Source organism: Hippocampus bargibanti, linkage group LG01, assembly GCF_051943395.1.
Source record: "Hippocampus bargibanti isolate YZ-2025 linkage group LG01, ASM5194339v1, whole genome shotgun sequence".
NCBI lineage: Eukaryota > Metazoa > Chordata > Actinopteri > Syngnathiformes > Syngnathidae > Hippocampus > Hippocampus bargibanti.
Genome location: NC_142734.1, coordinates 7,263,896 through 7,280,026, shown reverse-complemented (window position 1 = coordinate 7,280,026; position 16,131 = coordinate 7,263,896). Strand labels below are relative to the sequence as shown.

General features: G+C 43.4%; 2 protein-coding genes and 1 long non-coding RNA gene across 3 annotated transcripts; 2 read left to right on the top strand and 1 right to left on the bottom strand.

Annotated features, from left to right (window-relative positions):
- Positions 1-655: 655 nt before the first annotated feature.
- On the bottom strand, positions 656-5,865 carry wnt1 (wingless-type MMTV integration site family, member 1). The gene is made up of 5 exons (XM_088989459.1): positions 5,223-5,865; positions 4,998-5,115; positions 2,701-2,954; positions 2,085-2,350; positions 656-2,002 (listed from the first exon to the last, which is right to left on the bottom strand). Exons 2-5 carry the CDS (start codon positions 5,096-5,098, stop codon positions 1,511-1,513), a joined length of 1,113 nt encoding a protein of 370 aa, XP_088845585.1. The 5' UTR covers positions 5,099-5,115; positions 5,223-5,865; the 3' UTR covers positions 656-1,510.
- Positions 2,812-5,133, top strand: LOC148902916 (uncharacterized). Its single transcript, XR_016114562.1, has 3 exons — positions 2,812-3,262; positions 3,406-3,542; positions 4,984-5,133. It is a non-coding gene; the product is annotated as an uncharacterized LOC148902916 (long non-coding RNA).
- A 2,893-nt stretch (positions 5,866-8,758) lies between the features above and the next one.
- wnt10b (wingless-type MMTV integration site family, member 10b) lies at positions 8,759-14,919 on the top strand. Its single transcript, XM_088993050.1, has 4 exons — positions 8,759-8,929; positions 9,597-9,859; positions 11,332-11,726; positions 13,707-14,919. Exons 1-4 carry the CDS (start codon positions 8,853-8,855, stop codon positions 14,205-14,207), a joined length of 1,236 nt encoding a protein of 411 aa, XP_088849176.1. The 5' UTR covers positions 8,759-8,852; the 3' UTR covers positions 14,208-14,919.
- The last annotated feature ends 1,212 nt before the right edge of the window (positions 14,920-16,131 follow it).

The window sequence follows — 16,131 nt, the reverse complement described above, 5'->3', positions numbered from 1 at the left end:
TATTTATATTTATATTTATATTTATACAGTCTATTTACACTGACATTTATATACTTTTTATTTATATTGTTGTGAGGCCTCAACCTGCAACTCTGTATCCATTCAATTCTTCACAAAACAACCACTCGTTTCTTCTGAGGTGCAGCTGCACAGACGCTCTCCTGATGTCGTTGCCTCTGCTCTGCATTCTGACCCTGTGACTGCTCCTTGCTGTGAAGGAGAAAGTTCTGTGCTTTTTAGACTCATGTGGTTAATCAAATTGCCAAGAATTGCTTTGCACCGTTATTATTTCGATTTCTGTATTAAAATGGAGCAAAAATATTCAGTTCGGCGCCGTGAAAGTCGGTGCTGGGCAAGGTTAAAATAGATGCAGTTGGGACTTCTTCAGGGGGGAGTTCAGATGCAAACATGTTTGGTGAGGATCGCTGAAGATAATCGGATTAAGCTCAGGACACCCAGGAACAGATTTATATGATGCTTTGTAAGAGCGTGAAAAACAACAAAACAAGACACCAAGCATGGAATGTAGACACATTTGAGACATAATTGAAAAATAAAGATTTTATTGTTCTATCATACAATACAAAAACAACTGGCAACTATATCACTTTTATTCTCTATTCCAATCTTACTACTTCAATATAAAATCCTTACAAATAAATATTTTTATATTTACACTGATAAAACAGGTGTGTATTCAGTGCATGGCAAAACACAATGGGCTGCAATGTGACTAAATGTTCAGCTGTGTCACTCCAGAAATGATCAGAATACAAAACAGTGAGAGTGAAAGTTAAAACATTTTCTCCAGCAATAACAGGTGCAGACATCATTCAACAATGACTTCATTATAAATACGTTCATATATTTTGATATTTACAATATTTTGGTTCTCTTGGCCGATGCTCTGTACAGTATATGATGTCAGATTAATCAGTCTTTGCCCATTTGAAACTAGTCTGGTTGACTAGAGTGTTGATTCGAGACTCGTTTTAAATATGCTGTGATTGTGCGGGGTCGCATTTATTTGTTCTCATTTACTCAGTTCCTGTTTTCCTTGGAGCTCACCTCTCCCAGTCATTTAACATTTGGCTGTGTTGCAACGGTCAGATCTGGACTAAACTGGAGGTGCATCTGACTTTGTTCAACTGGGCTACGATCAAGTGATTTCATTAATATAGAGGGAACAACCCTTTAGAAGTACACATAGAAACAAACACAACTGTCAAGTTTTTACCTGACTTACGATATTTACCCACCACTCCCGTTCTCTTTTCAGAATACTTTTCAGCATCAAGTGCAAGAAATAAGCATTTCTAATATTCTGTACCCTGTTAATATGTTTGTGCTTTTGTCCACTGATGGACTTTTTGGGTTGATAAGATTCCCTGTCAGTTTACCACAAGCAACCACCTGTTTACAGCATTTGTGATCTTCTCTGCCAGCTACTTCATTTCTAACAAGTTCTGCTTCTCACAGGGCTAACTAAACACCTTCTCCCACTCCATTGTCATAGGCACTGGTGTGATGTTCGAGTACTGGTGCAGTTCAGGCAGCTGACGTGACAGCACCAGTGGAATGTGCAGTTACACCGCTCTGTGACACTCTCGGTCCGGGCCTTAAAGCCTCGGCCACAGCACAGCAGCTCACATCCATCCAGGCCTGGAGAGGTGCTGTTGCAAGTTCTGCCCAAAGTTCCCAAAGTGCCACTCTTGCCATTGTAGGAGCAGAAGTTTGGTGATTTCTCAAAGTAGACCAGGTCCATGGCGGAAGGGGGTTTGTGGGCTGGGTTTTCGGGTTGCAGGTGGCGAGGGTCTGCCCTGTGAGATGCGCGATTGCTTCCCTTGTTAGCGTAAACAACTCGGGAGGCCCCATCAAAACGGTCCTTCAGAAAATCTCCCACGGCCCGGAAGCTTGGGAGGCGCATCCAACAGGTCCGCACCGTGCAAGAACCCGACATACCGTGACACTTGCACTCCTGGCGCATCTCTGAGGACACCGTCTGAAATGAGAAAGCCCAAAGTCACCACCGGATGGAAAACACCCACAAGGCACTGTTTGCCCATTTCTCCTTCGGTCTGTACCATTCTTCCAGCCTCGTTATTGTGCAGGTTGGTTAGGTAGCGCAGATCTCTCCCTCTCTCACTGGAGTCCACAAATTCACGACTGAACATCCTGCTGAAGTCAACATTGTCACTGCAGCCACCCCAGTGCCAGTCTGGCCCCCCGGGACCCCTGCGCCGGTAATCGCAAGTGCACGATTCAATAGCCCCTTCTGAACATGATCGAGCCACCGCATGGGTCACCCCCGCGCTTGTGATAGCAAACACAAAGGCTGTCTCTCTGCAACCTAAAAAACAAAAGCAAGACCAGGGTTGATGCTTTCCGAACCAGTCTAGTTGACTAAGGCTCAGCCTAAAACCAGACAGACCATTCACACCTATTGGATCAAGAACCGATCTAAAAAATCCCACTTGGAGAACATGCAAACTTCACATCGAAAGGCCCCGGATTCAATTCCAGAACCTCCTCACTGCGGGCCAACAGTGCCAAGCGTGGGCTCACTTTGCTCCCGTCCAAATCCCTTTCATCAGTGAAATATGTCGTGAAAAGGCCATTTTAATATGGACAAGGGATTCCATTTCATCCTCCCCAAAGTCTTTCAAAGATGGCCTGGAGGGAAAGACAAGAGAGGCTTACCACGGTTGACAATTTTGCCAAATATCTCGGGGCTGTGGGTGGTCGGGCAGTTCCAGCGGCGGCTACGGAACTGCCACTTGCATTCTTTTATGGCTGTCTGCAGTCCAGCCGTGATGGCGTGCAAGATGCCAGGATTCTGCCGAATCAATCGACGCTGCCGGCGACTCAGTAGGGCCAGGCTCGGGTCCAGGACCAACTGCACGTTCTTGGAGTTGGTGAGAAGGTTGGACGAAGAGGCCATGTTGACAATGCCCCTGGCCCAAGCAAAAAGACAAGTCAAATCAAGAGGCAGAGTGACGATAGACAAGATGCTCCAACTTAGCATTTCTTCAGAAGAAAATAACTGCACCACTCAAAAAAAAGCTTTGAGATATTCTGCTTTCGATCGCAGTGATATTTCTGGACAAATCTAAACTACATATAATGTTGGATCCGTTTTGTGTTTCAGCACATTTTTTGGGCAACCTAATGTTCTTGGAGACGATGCCCCAGTTTCTCTGGTGCAAACTACTGATGACACCCAAAGATCAGTGGCCATTTCTCGTTTGAGAGGTTTGCAACGGTATGATGCTGTTGCTTCGTCCTTAACTGTCATCCTGCTCTCATGATGCCAAAAAGGGAACAGCATGACCAATTTGAATTGAGTTGACAGTTTTTACTCCATTCATGCAAGATCACACACCAATTGTGAATACGTCTGTGTAGGCTCTCAGTCGTACAGGAGTCAATGACGAAGCTCTTCGGAAGAGGAGTGAAACATCAGACACCTTTAAAGTAGTATGGATGACGGCTGAAACAACCTTTTCATCGACCAATTGCTGACATTCTTTGGGTTGATTTTGGTTTGTATTATTTTTCTTTTTCCTCTTTGTACATGTTTGTCTTGCTCGGTTGGCGTGTCTACTTGTGCTGGTCAGCCCGATCCCTTGTGTTTACCAATCAACTCCCTCTGCTACTTTTGTCTTGTATATGTGTTATTGTGTCTGTCTGAGTCAAAGCTTTTTTTTCTTATTGATCATTTTGCCAGCTGGAACTTTGTCATTTCTACTTCTATAGGTTTCATACTTTTGAAGAATCCAAGTACGTAATTTGCTGACAATTTGCCACCTTGCTTCTCTGTATTAGTGTCCAGATTTTTGCCACCACCACAACAACCGGCAACCGTGACAGACTCTTGTTGGAGACATACAACAGAGTATGCTGTAGTGTAACAATTGGAAATGTGCATTCCAAATTGTAAAGATTGTCAAAATTTCACTTGTAAAAACCATAGTGTATTTTAGGCTCATTCAAAAATTTCACCTGACCAACAAAAACGGAGTCCCAAACTCTCTTTAATAGCGTTTATAAACAGAAATCTTGGGATACTTCATCTCGATCTTTTGCTTCTTCCAAAGACAGTATTTCGACTATTGTGCTTTAACGTCTTGCGGAAAGTCCTTTCCTTCGCTAAGTGGAAACCAGTAACACAGCACAGGCGGGAGCATCTATTCTTTTGCTGATCAATTTCATGGTGTGGAGTCCAAAAACGTTTGTTCAGATCAGACTTAATTCAGGACATAGATCCACAGACACGAGAATGGTATCGTTTCCACTGCACCGTCAGAGTGACATAAACTCAAAACATTGATGTTAGTTACCGCATTTCCGGTGTACAAGGCGCACAGGAGTATCAGACGCACCCCCAATGAATTGTGTATTTTCAAACGTTTTCCATATATAAAGCGCAACGGACTATAAGGCGCATTATCAATACATGACAAAACTTTTCTAAATATATATGAATATACAAACGTTTTCTAAATATAAGGCACACCACATTATAAGGCGATACAGTAGAGGCTAGCGTAACACAGTACTTCTTTTACGGGTGAAAAGGAGTCAGTGGATGCGGACAGTAGTTGCGAGACCTGTTGTGGCTCAATAATACTTCATATATAAGGTGCACCTGCAGTGCAGGGTCATCTTTTGAAGAAAATCAAGGTTTTTGGGTGTGCCTTATACATCGGAAAATACGGTACTAAATATTTATTTGATCAGCCTTATATTATATTCATGTGGGGGGCCCGATTTGATGGTCAGATACTGTAAAGTCATATTTGATCAACCTTTTACATCAACTTTTTTATGACAAATGTGAGCTTGTAGGAAACATCAGCATAGAACATGCGATACAATGCCATCACATTATGAATACATGAACTTGTTTCGGGAACACTCCGCTGAAATCTGGAAACAGACAAGCTGATGCCTTCTTTTTTTCTTCTTCCAACTCATGGGCAGGCATATGCACTTACCACCAGCGGCCACTGTTGTTGACTGCCCCGGTGCCGGAGAGCGACGACACCAGCAGGATGCAGGCGGCTTTTACTCCCAGCAGAAGCGCCAAACTCCTCATCGCGCTACAGTTGCCGTCTTGGGGAAAAATGACATCCCACGCCCCGTGATTTCGTCACTTAAACGCATTCCTGGAGTCATGATGCAACTTGCAGATATTTTCCCGCAAGGTATTAATAACTCACCAGTCCGACGATAAGTAAATTGTGAGCTGTCGACGTGAGACAGGTTGCAAAGGTGATGTCGAGGATGCTGCACTGTTTTGCTCCTCACTGAGTCCCTCCGAGTGATGCTCTGCGCGTTGCATGGAGCGCGTGGGACAGTCCCGCCGACTTGATCCCCTCGGCGGTGACAGCAGATAGGCAACGCATTCTTCTCTTATTGAGTGCTACGAGGGGGGAATAAAAAAGGGATTTGCTGCTCACATCTCTGTGTTTTTTCTCCCTCTTCCTCGGAGCCTTTTCAATAGGATTGGAGGGAGGGATACTTAATGCTCTTCATAGGGTGCACAATGAATAAGGAAACACAACTGTGCAGAAAAGACGGCGGAGGTGGGGGCATCGGGGGCGTCGGGGTAAGAGGGGGCGGAGGGCAGTGCAATCCGTCGCATCTGTGCAATCTCCCGCACCCAATCCACGCTGGAATACTTTCGCCTGTGTTGTTTCACGGAGGATTGCAGCAAAAGGTGACGTCCGGTGCTCCCGAGTTGGTGTCACGGTGCGCGCAGCAGTCGTATGAGCCCTGGGAGGAGGGAGGGGGTGCGTCTTTTTCACCCGAGCAACTCCCTTACCGCACCTCCTCCTCTTTGAAACGTTTACACAGGCGCATACTCTCCCGAGTTCTCGTTATGGGGCGGCTTTAGTGGAAAGGGCGCACCGCGACGCAATGACGGTGCGTGATTCAGGTGACAATGATTTTACGAGTTCAACTTTATTTTAATCCAATGTTTGATGTGAATAAGTCATTCCACCATCTGGCCTGCAGACCTCCATGGGGTGCACGTGTGAGCGCATGCATTTCTTCAGTCCTGTCAATGTCAGTGCCAGTCCCAGCATTTCTTCATATAGGGGACGCGTGGGTGCGCGCCAGTTTGTGCGCGCGCGAGTGTGTGACAGTTATCTGCTCATTTGCATACTTCCACATTACTGTTTCAGAGGTAGAGTAATCTGTGATGACAGTCAAAAGGAAGTGAGCCATTGTCAAGAGGCTTTAACGACATTTCTTGTGCGCTCCGATATATGAAGGTGCCACCCCCCAAACGGGGCTTCTTGGTGCAGTCATGCGACACCGAGCAGATTAGCTGCAATCCGGATCAAGGGGGGAGCCTTTTATATACAAATCAACTTCAAATCACTTTTTAAGCCACTTACACATACACGCCAAAGCAGAATGCTAATGCACTTTTCATTGCTAGAGTTTAGGGAATTGGAAGGAGATTAGATGAATTGGTGTCACTATTGCCGATGCGAGTCGTCCTCGGGGTGGGAGAGTTGGGGGATCCACCGAGAGGAACGTTGTGCATTTGCAGCGTCTCTTTTCGTTTCAACGTGTGCATTGTGAGTTCAAGAGTTTGCTCATATTAATTCCTCGTCGCCCAACTGTTGGGTTGACAAGATATTCAGAGCATTCTCCTCCTCCATGCAGTGATGCATTGCAGCCACATCTGAACGAATCGCTCATGTCACACACACAAAAAAAACCTACACAATCCGTATGCATTCTGCGTGGGAAATGAAGACTTTGGGATGATAAAGTGAAGTTGTCGCTTTGATTGAGGTGGTTGGGGCATTGTCTGCGAGTAGCCGCTTGCCTGCTGACGCCACCGCTGCCTCCCTCATACAGTGGCAACCTCTCCTGTGCAACTAACCTCTCCCCTCCCTCCCATTCATCCCACAAGCCACATCCATCAATGACTCTCTGTCAGTGTTTCATGGACAAAGTATATCCACATCCATTCATGCGGGGCGTTTTATTGTCAGATAGTTTAATATCCGGAGCGGGGGAACTGCACTTGTGCGTAAAAGTGGAGAGAAACATTGAGGCTCAGGCACAAGAAGTCAAACCACATTTATAGGGGTATTTGTTTTGCTTGTACGTATTTATATCATACATTGTAAATCTTATAAAATATTTGTGTGGATCCATACTGTAAAACGAAATGACAGAAAAGTGGAGTAAAATATGACACTCACTATAAAATGTCCTTGAGAGTTTTGAAAGCTGCTTAAAAATGAAATGTATTATTATTATTATTATTATTATTATTATTATTATTATTATTATTATTATTATTATTATTATTATTATTATTATTATTTCGATTATTATGTTTATGCTTTTTATGATTATTATGATTATTATTATTGTTATTATTATTGTCATTTTTATTATTATTACTAAATGTTCAAATCTGATACAAAAAAAGTCATGTCTGAATTATAAAGATCGAGGTACAGACTGTGGGGGGGGGGGGTGCTGGAGTCTATCTCAGGTGTCTTCGGGCAGGAGGCGGGGGACACCCTGAATTGGTTGCCAGCCAATCGCAGGGCACACAAAGACGTACAACATTCACTCTCATACTCACACCTATAGGGACAATTTGGAGTGGTCAATCTGCCTGCCATGCATGTTTTTGGAGTGTGGGAGGAAACCGGAGGACCCGGAGAAACCCCACGCTGGTCCGGGTAGAACATGCAAACTCCACACAGGGAGGCCGGAATCCATTAAAAATGTGATTGATTTAAATCTTATACATATATTATTATTATTATTATTATTATTATTATTATTATTATTATTATTATTATTATTATTATTATTATTATTATTATTATTATCATCATCATCTATCCATCCAGATGTGATCCGTTTTTCTTTACGAGCAACGCTGGCGTGCTGGAGTAAAAAAAAGTCAGGAAAAAAATGTGTCCCGATGTCTTCGAGCACCTTCAACTGGTTGCCAGCCAATCGCATGGCACATATGGACAAACAATTATTCACACTGACAATCACACCTATATATACGGACACTTGGTGTTGGTTCATCTCCCATGCGAGTGTTTGGAAACCGGAGAAACCCCACGTGCAGTGGACCTCTTCAAAATTGACCTTTTTCTTCAAACATATGGAAACTGATATTATTCCCATTCTCCAAGGTCTAAATAAACTAAATATACCAGTTATTGTGATCTTGAACCTTGGCTATGCCTGCCTCAAGAACCATGTAATTTTATTGTTGACGTTTTTCAAAAACGCTGCAAAATTTGGGATATTATGTCCTTATTTTCATTGTAGCTTTCCAGAGGTTGATGCTATATAGCATTGAAAGTTGTACCAAATGAAGGCTAATAAAAGTTTCTTGAATATGGTGGTAAGCACAATAAAACACATGAACACCTGTGTACATATTAGCTAATTTTAATACATAAACAGCTGGGACACTGCATGCGTGGGCCACGCAGGCACAGGATGAACATACAGGAAGACCACCCTGTCTTATCTCCAAAAGGTTATTTGGCAAAGCGTTTTTTGACTTTATAATTGGACCGTCCAGCTTCAATCGTGGCTAATATTTTGCAAACAGCCGCCCCTCTGTACCCCCCCCCCCCCCTACGCCAATCTCAGCGCCACCACTATCACACCCCCGCCTCACCGAGTGGCTGCTCAAGTGTGCATTGGCTCCTCGCTTCTCGTCTTCACTCTCCTGTTTTTAACGCCGCTACAATAAATCGTCTTCTCTTCTCCCAAAAATAGCAATCGTGTTTCTAAAAACGGGAAAACTTAACCAGTGATTTAATGTCACGGCGCTACAGAAAATGGAACTACCAAACAAACTTCGCTTGCACCGGTGCCTGATTTTGGCAACAGCATTGTTATTACTACCTGCCTTGACGTAAGTGCGCTTGACAACTATTCTAAATTATACGTAAACTATCAGCTTTAACAGTTATTCATGGAATTTGACGTTTCGAAAATCTTTCAGGTAATTCCTGAATGCTTGTCATGTCAACAAATCTCACATATATTAAAATCAAAAACGTCACACAATTTTTATGTGTGGCAAACCACACAAAAACACATTCCGTGTGCATTGATTGTTCTTTGAATACAAATTAGAATTTAATAATTTAATTTAGTTTAGTTAAATCGGCTCTTTTATTATTTATCAATTTATTTATGGGATGATTGTTCTGGTGTTTATTGTACTTTTAATTGTGAAGTGTACTTGGGTGCTTTGAAAGGTGTTTGTAAATGAAATGTATTATTATTATTTAATTTATAATAAATATTTTATGTAAATATTTGAAAGTTTTTTTATCTACCAATCTACCTACCTATCTACCCATCCATCCATCCATCCATCCATCCATCCATCCATCCATCCATCCATCCATCCATCCATCCATATCTACGCAAAAGGGCTAAATGAGATTGTAGTGTGTGGAATGTGTTGCATGATTTGTAACATTCCTGAAGGCATCCTCACTCAATGCATGATCTTCACTTCGGCGGATTTGCACATGGGTCCAAGTTGAGTGTATGTGCTGGTGTGGCCGCAGTGTGCTGTGTAATGACATCCTCAGCCTGAAGGTGGCAGGAGATCCGGTCCTAACCCCCAACTCGGTGTGCCTGCGCCTGGCTGGCCTGAGTAAGCGTCAGATGAGGATGTGCGTGCGTCGACCCGACGTGACGGCCTCGGCTCTGCAGGGCATCCAGGTGGCCATCCACGAGTGTCAACACCAGCTCCGCGACCAGCGATGGGACTGTTCGTCCCTGGAGGCCCTCGGCAAGCTGTTGCAACACAGTAATATCCTCAACAGAGGTGAGAGACGCATAAAGTGACGCAGCCTTGTTGAGAACATTTCAGATATTGTTTTTCTATTTGTAGCTTCATACGAACAAGTTGATTTCATTTTGATCATGATCAGAATTCAGAATCAATCTACTTTAAACCTGTGATTCACAACTGGCTGTGCTGCGTGAAATGATCAAATTTTACAGAATGGGTCCTAAAATCATTTACAGAATCATTTATTTGTCTCAGTCATGACATGACAGGAAGGTTGGATGGATGGATGGATGGATGGAAGGATGATGGGTGGTGAAATGGATATATGTTTGGATGGATGCATTTATCAAGCTATCTATCCATATATCTATCCATCTATCCGTCTAGCCGTCCGTCCGTCCGCCCGATCAATCTATCGATCCATCCATCCATCCATCCATCCATCCATCCATCCATCCATCCATCCATCCATCCATCCATCCATCCATCCATCCATCCATCCATCCATCCATCCATCCATCCATCCATCCATCCATCCAGCTAGCCTCCTAGCTGTCTATTTATTTATTTATTGCAAATGTACCTGTAGTTTTATTTGTGTACAGGATGTAAAATTTGTTAACATCTCTCTAAGAGGACACAAAGACTATCAATCTGCTTTTAATCCATCACAGTAATGGGCTGTGCAAACTGGCGCAGTGAGGAGCACATTGGTTCAGAGGACACATGCAGGCTGCATTCTTCACCACTTTTCCATGGAAGCCCTTAACAAAGAATGACACTTAGAGTTGTTTTGCTCATATTGAGGCATTACTTCATTTCTGTGATGCAGTTGTAATTCAATACTAATATTTTAAATCAGAGGTGTCAAATTCATTTGTTTGCCGCGGTCCACATTGTAGTTACGGTTTTCTCTCGAGGGCTATTATGAATTTGGGGAACCCGTTAGAATGTTTATTCCCCTCCACATATTAAATATAGAGCGCACAACAAATTAACGAATAACTAGTTTTCAAATCTGAAGTCAAGAATAATGACTGTTATTGTGGTATACGTCCAATTTTAGCAAGCATCAGGGAATTTCACAAGTTTGATTTGCTTTCGCGGGCCGAAAAAAAATGATGTGGCGGGACAGATTTGGCACCTGTGTTTTAAATCCTCTCTCCATATTGAAATAATGGAAATGACAATTATCCATTCTAGTCTTACACACACACGCACGCACACACACACACACACACACACACACACACACACACACACACACACACACACACACACACACACACACACACACACACACACACACACACACACACATACACACACACGGCCGCCTTGGGTTGTCAGGTGTGTAATTGCCATTCTTGGGCTATGGCGTTTCACATTATATGATCGCATGAAATTATCAGACTTCAATGAAAAGTTATGTGGTTTTCTTAAACAGACATTTTGCAATTCTGTAAATTAGGGCTTACGTTGTGTCCTGCACCTGTTCCCACAAGGTTTTCGTGAGAGTGCCTTTTCGCTGGCCTTGTTAGCAGCGGGCGTGGCACACTCCGTGGCTTCGGCTTGCAGCCTGGGCAAGTTGGGGGGTTGCGGCTGTGAAGGCAAGCGTCGGCGGAACGATGACAAGCTCCGGTTGAAGCTCATACAGCTGCAGCTACAGACACTGCAGAAAAGCGGCCTGCAGACCCACCTCCGCGTCTCTCAACACTCTGCGCGCTTCAAGCCGTTACCAGATAAGCTCACCTCCACGCAAGAAACTTGGGAGTGGAGGGGTTGCAACCATGACCTGCGTTTTGGGGAGCGTTTCTCCAGGGAGTGGCTGGACTCCTTGGGATCCCTGAGAGACATTCACGCTCGTATGAGGATACATAACAATCGAGTTGGCCGCCAGGTAAGCAGTCTTCATGTAACTCAAGTCCATAGACACCAAAGTGTAACAATCTCCCACATTTAACTTCCTGAACCGTGATGAGCGTGTCAGTAATTTTCTCCCAGTCCTTCATTCATCAATCATCACTTGCTGGGTCATCTATCCGTCATGGTTAGTCCATAATAAATTTCAGGGAGACACAGTCCATCGTTATTTTAACTGCACTTTTTATTGCTAAATGACAGTTTGTCACAATTTTAAGATGGGCAGTAAAAAAAGGTTAACAAGGGTAACTGCAGCACTGGTGAAATGGACTCGATCGAGTCCATTTCAACCTCATTTCAACCTCATTTCTGTCATTCAAGTTTAATCGACAGTCAGCCTGTATGTGTCATTATCACTCCCTCGCTCCATCATTATTTTACTCATAATTTTCTAAATCTGGGACAACGTCATTGCGGTATGTGGCAGCAAAAGTTACCATATTTTCCGGTGTAAAAGGCGCACCCAAAAGCCTTCTTTTTCTTCAAAGGGTGACCTTGCGCCATATATGCAAGTGTGCCTTATACGCAGGTGCACCTTATATGTGAAGTAATATTGTGCCACAACAGGTCTCGCAACGACTGTCAGCAGCCACACACTCCATTTCCCTCCCTCATAGAAGAAATAGTGCATATTGGCAGCAAGTTACCCTATTTACCGGTGTATAAGGCTCACCCGAAAGCCTTCATTTTCTTCATAAGATGACACTGCACCTTACACACAAGGGTGCCTTACATGTGAAGTTATATTGAGCCACAAAAGGTCTTGCAACTACTGTCAGCAGCCACCGAGTCCATTTCCCTCCTCCATAGAAGTAGTGTGTAACGCCAGCCTCTAGTGTAGCGCCTTATAATGCGGTGTGCCTTATATTTGGAAAACTTTTCGATATGTATATATTATACAGTAAAGTCTCGTTATATCGATATCGGTTATATCGATAGTACCGCTTATTACGATACTATTTCCATGAACGCAAGGAGAAAATTACATGCGCGCAGGATCGGATATATCGATAGTCCCGGTTATATCGATATTTTTTCGGACTCCCGAGAATATCGATATAACGAGACTTTACTGTATTTGGAAAACTTTTGTCTTTCATTGAAGGTGCGCCTTAGATATGGAAAAAGTTTGACAATACACCATTCATTGTGGATGCGCCTTATGCTCCGGTGCGCCTTATACACCGGAAAATACCATACACAACACAGCTGGCTGGGATTTCCTGAACATCACTCTTGGAAGCAAAATTTAGCAGCCAACACAACCTTTTATTTTTCTGTAAGAGGATAAAAAGCCCCTCGCCCACTTCAAACAATGATGGTATAGTCACCTCTCAGAAACAAACACGGTAGAACCTGTCTGCTTACATCACCGAGCTCATCACTGACGCAATGAGAAGGGCTGTCAATACTGGTTTAAGTGCTAATGAGTTGAATGCGTGCTTGGTTGTTGAATGTTTCAAAGATTTCTCCAGACCTTCCCTTGCTACGAACAGAATACCCACAGAATACCCACCTCTGTTCATTAATTCATCGCATCATATCGATTTCCACACATTTTTTCTGGGCACTCAACTCTGCAGCCAGGTTGGCATTGCAAGAAAAAGCTGACAGTTTGATCTAGTCCGGCTCTCGCACACGCATGTGTTCATATGTGCATGTGTACACTTACTATGCTCTCAACTGCCACCTTTCAAGTCATTGTTTGTTATCAAGAACTTTGTTCAACAAACTCATAATACAAGCCGGTTAAACAAAGTACTTTGTTAAACAAAGTAACATTGTGTCGAGTTTGATTTACTAGACTGTCATTTTATTTTCAATTTCTTTGCTTGATTTGATGTGTGGGTATCAGGTCCTCAAAACTTGTACTTCACATCGTAAAATTTCCCCATTGTGGGACTATTAAAGGCTTGTGTGTCTGATCTGCTATCATCATTCATCTTTCCATACACAGATCGTAGCTGACAACATGAAGAGGCGGTGCAAGTGTCATGGTCTGTCAGGGAGCTGTCAGTTCCAGACCTGTTGGTATGTTTCACCAGAGTTCCGGCTCGTGGGTTCAATACTGAAGGAAAAATTCCTCTCAGCCATCTTGATCAGCTCCCAGAACAAGAACAATGGAGTTTTCAATCGTCGAATTGGAAACGTTGGCCACAGGAGGGTGGGCAGCCTGAACGCAGGTCGTGGTCACAGCTTGTCTAGAGAGTTGGTGTACTTTGAGAAGTCTCCCGACTTTTGTGAGCGTGACACGGCTACAGACTCTTTGGGCACCCATGGCCGCATGTGCAACAAAACGAGCCATGGCACAGACAGTTGCGGCTCACTGTGCTGCGGCCGAGGACACAACATACTGAAGCAGACTCGAAGCCAGCGCTGCAACTGCAGTTTTCACTGGTGCTTCTACGTTCTGTGTGAGGAGTGCCGTGTGACCGATTGGGTCAGCGTGTGCAAGTAGAAACGCAGTCGTCCAGTTCCGAAGGCCTTGATGTTCAGGTGGTACAGGTCACTAGCCACGGAAAGCCCTTTTTCCTCTGCTGAGGTCCATTATCTTTTTTTTCATAACCCCGGACAGTTTTGGAGCTTCTCATCATCTGGTGTGTGTTTATCATTTGTATCATTTGGGATTGTTACGAGGCCAAATCATGGTATACTTGGATGCACTCTTTTCAGTCCTGCTACAACATCGAACTGACATGTTTTAACTCAACATGTATATTTGTAAATCTATTTTTATTCATATTAATACAGTGTTGGCATTGGCTGAGAGTTTGTGGACAGAACGACCTTGTTGTAATTAGTCTCTTCTAATGCTCTTTCATTTTGCTACAGAGTTTATATTGAGCATGTGGTTTGGGAGATACAACAAACATTTTTTCCTCAAAATACAAGTTAGCTTTAGACAATGGTTCAGTTTGACTTCTCATGGCCATAGAAGGACACCTGATATAATGGAGATTTGAAAGCTGAGGTATACTTGGTTGGGTCCCCAGTTTCCTGAATGACTGCTTCAATGCGGCATGTCATGGACGATATCAGCCAGTGGCAGTGCTCCGGTGTTATGAAAGACCAGGATGCTTCTATAGCGGCCTCCAGCTCTTTTGCATTGCTCGGTCTCATGTTTCTCATCTACCTCTTGACGATGGCCCATACTTTTTCGATGGGGTTAAGGTCAGGTGAGTTTGCTGGGCAATCAGACTAATAAAGGCAAATCCAATCCAATCCAATCCAATCCAATCCAATCCAATCCAATCCCATGGTCATTGAACCAGGCTTTGGTACTTTTGGTACTCTGATTTTGCGGTTTTCATAAGCCATAAGCCATAATAAGCAAAATTCTAATGAATAAAAGCTTGAAATATCTTGCAATGCATGTCATAAGTCTAAATAATATATTCATTTCACCTTTTAAGTTCAATTACTTAAATGAATGAATCTTCTAATTTTCTGAGGAGTACCTGGAGACTGGAATGGTTGGCAGGCAGTTATGGGGAAAGACCCCAGTCCTTAGATATCAGCCTTGAGGGGACCGAACAAATGAATGAATGAATAAATGAATGAATGAATACGATGGCCACATCCAATATCGCTCTGAATGGGCCAGACAGCCTACCTGTGGGGCAGTCACACTCCTTTGGACAAATGAGAATCTTCCATGTATGTTTCTCGTGAATGTTGGAGGAACTTGGAGCAACGAAGTAAGCAAGATCAAACAAAATCCTCACAGGAGGGGCCGATCCAGATAGGGGCCCCAAACACCCGTGAGACACAACAACCACAACACTCAATAACCCACCTGGCCCAGTGGGTTAACCTCACGATGACCTGCGTTCCTCTGTCATGCATGTTCAGCAAAATATTCATGCCTACACCTGGCTGTTGCACCATTTGCAATATGTCTGCACGGAAAACCTGGATTTAATGCAGATGTACTTTTGGTACAGAGTTAGGTAAATAGCTATTGAAGAATGGCTCTGCCACTGGCTGAATCGGCTACTCTGCATGTTTTTTAGGGATGAAAGAGACAGCAAGTGCAACGGTATGATAAAGGTCTGGATTTCTGGTTTGCATGCATTCATACTTTCACCACGGAGCTCCTGAAACATAAAATTTCCCGTCACTGTTTCTGCTATCTGTCAGACAGAATTAGTGAATAGACTGGAATTACATATTTCGCAACTTCTACATCATCATTGCAGAGCAAGACTCATGCAATGAAATATAGTGACATCGGCCAAATAATGAAAACCAGACAGAGTTGAAATTAAAGGGAGTCAAGCAGAGAGGAAATTAGGAGATAAAAGTGACCGGCGATGATTGACATTATGATTATATGTACAAAGTGAGGTGATTGAATGTTTTTAGCTGGGTACTAAGATAGA

Excerpts from the sequence above, each read along its gene's own strand:
- wnt10b (XM_088993050.1), top strand. The coding sequence starts at position 8,853 with ATGGAACTACCAAACAAACTTCGCTTGCACCGGTGCCTGATTTTGGCA. Across the intron at positions 9,860-11,331 it reads CAGTAATATCCTCAACAGAG|GTTTTCGTGAGAGTGCCTTT; the intron begins GTGAGAGACGCA and ends TGTTCCCACAAG. Across the intron at positions 11,727-13,706 it reads ACAATCGAGTTGGCCGCCAG|ATCGTAGCTGACAACATGAA; the intron begins GTAAGCAGTCTT and ends TTCCATACACAG.
- wnt1 (XM_088989459.1), bottom strand. The coding sequence starts at position 5,098 with ATGAGGAGTTTGGCGCTTCTGCTGGGAGTAAAAGCCGCCTGCATCCTG. Across the intron at positions 2,955-4,997 it reads AACAACAGTGGCCGCTGGTG|GGGCATTGTCAACATGGCCT; the intron begins GTAAGTGCATAT and ends TGCTTGGGCCAG. Across the intron at positions 2,351-2,700 it reads TGGCAAAATTGTCAACCGTG|GTTGCAGAGAGACAGCCTTT; the intron begins GTAAGCCTCTCT and ends TTTGTTTTTTAG.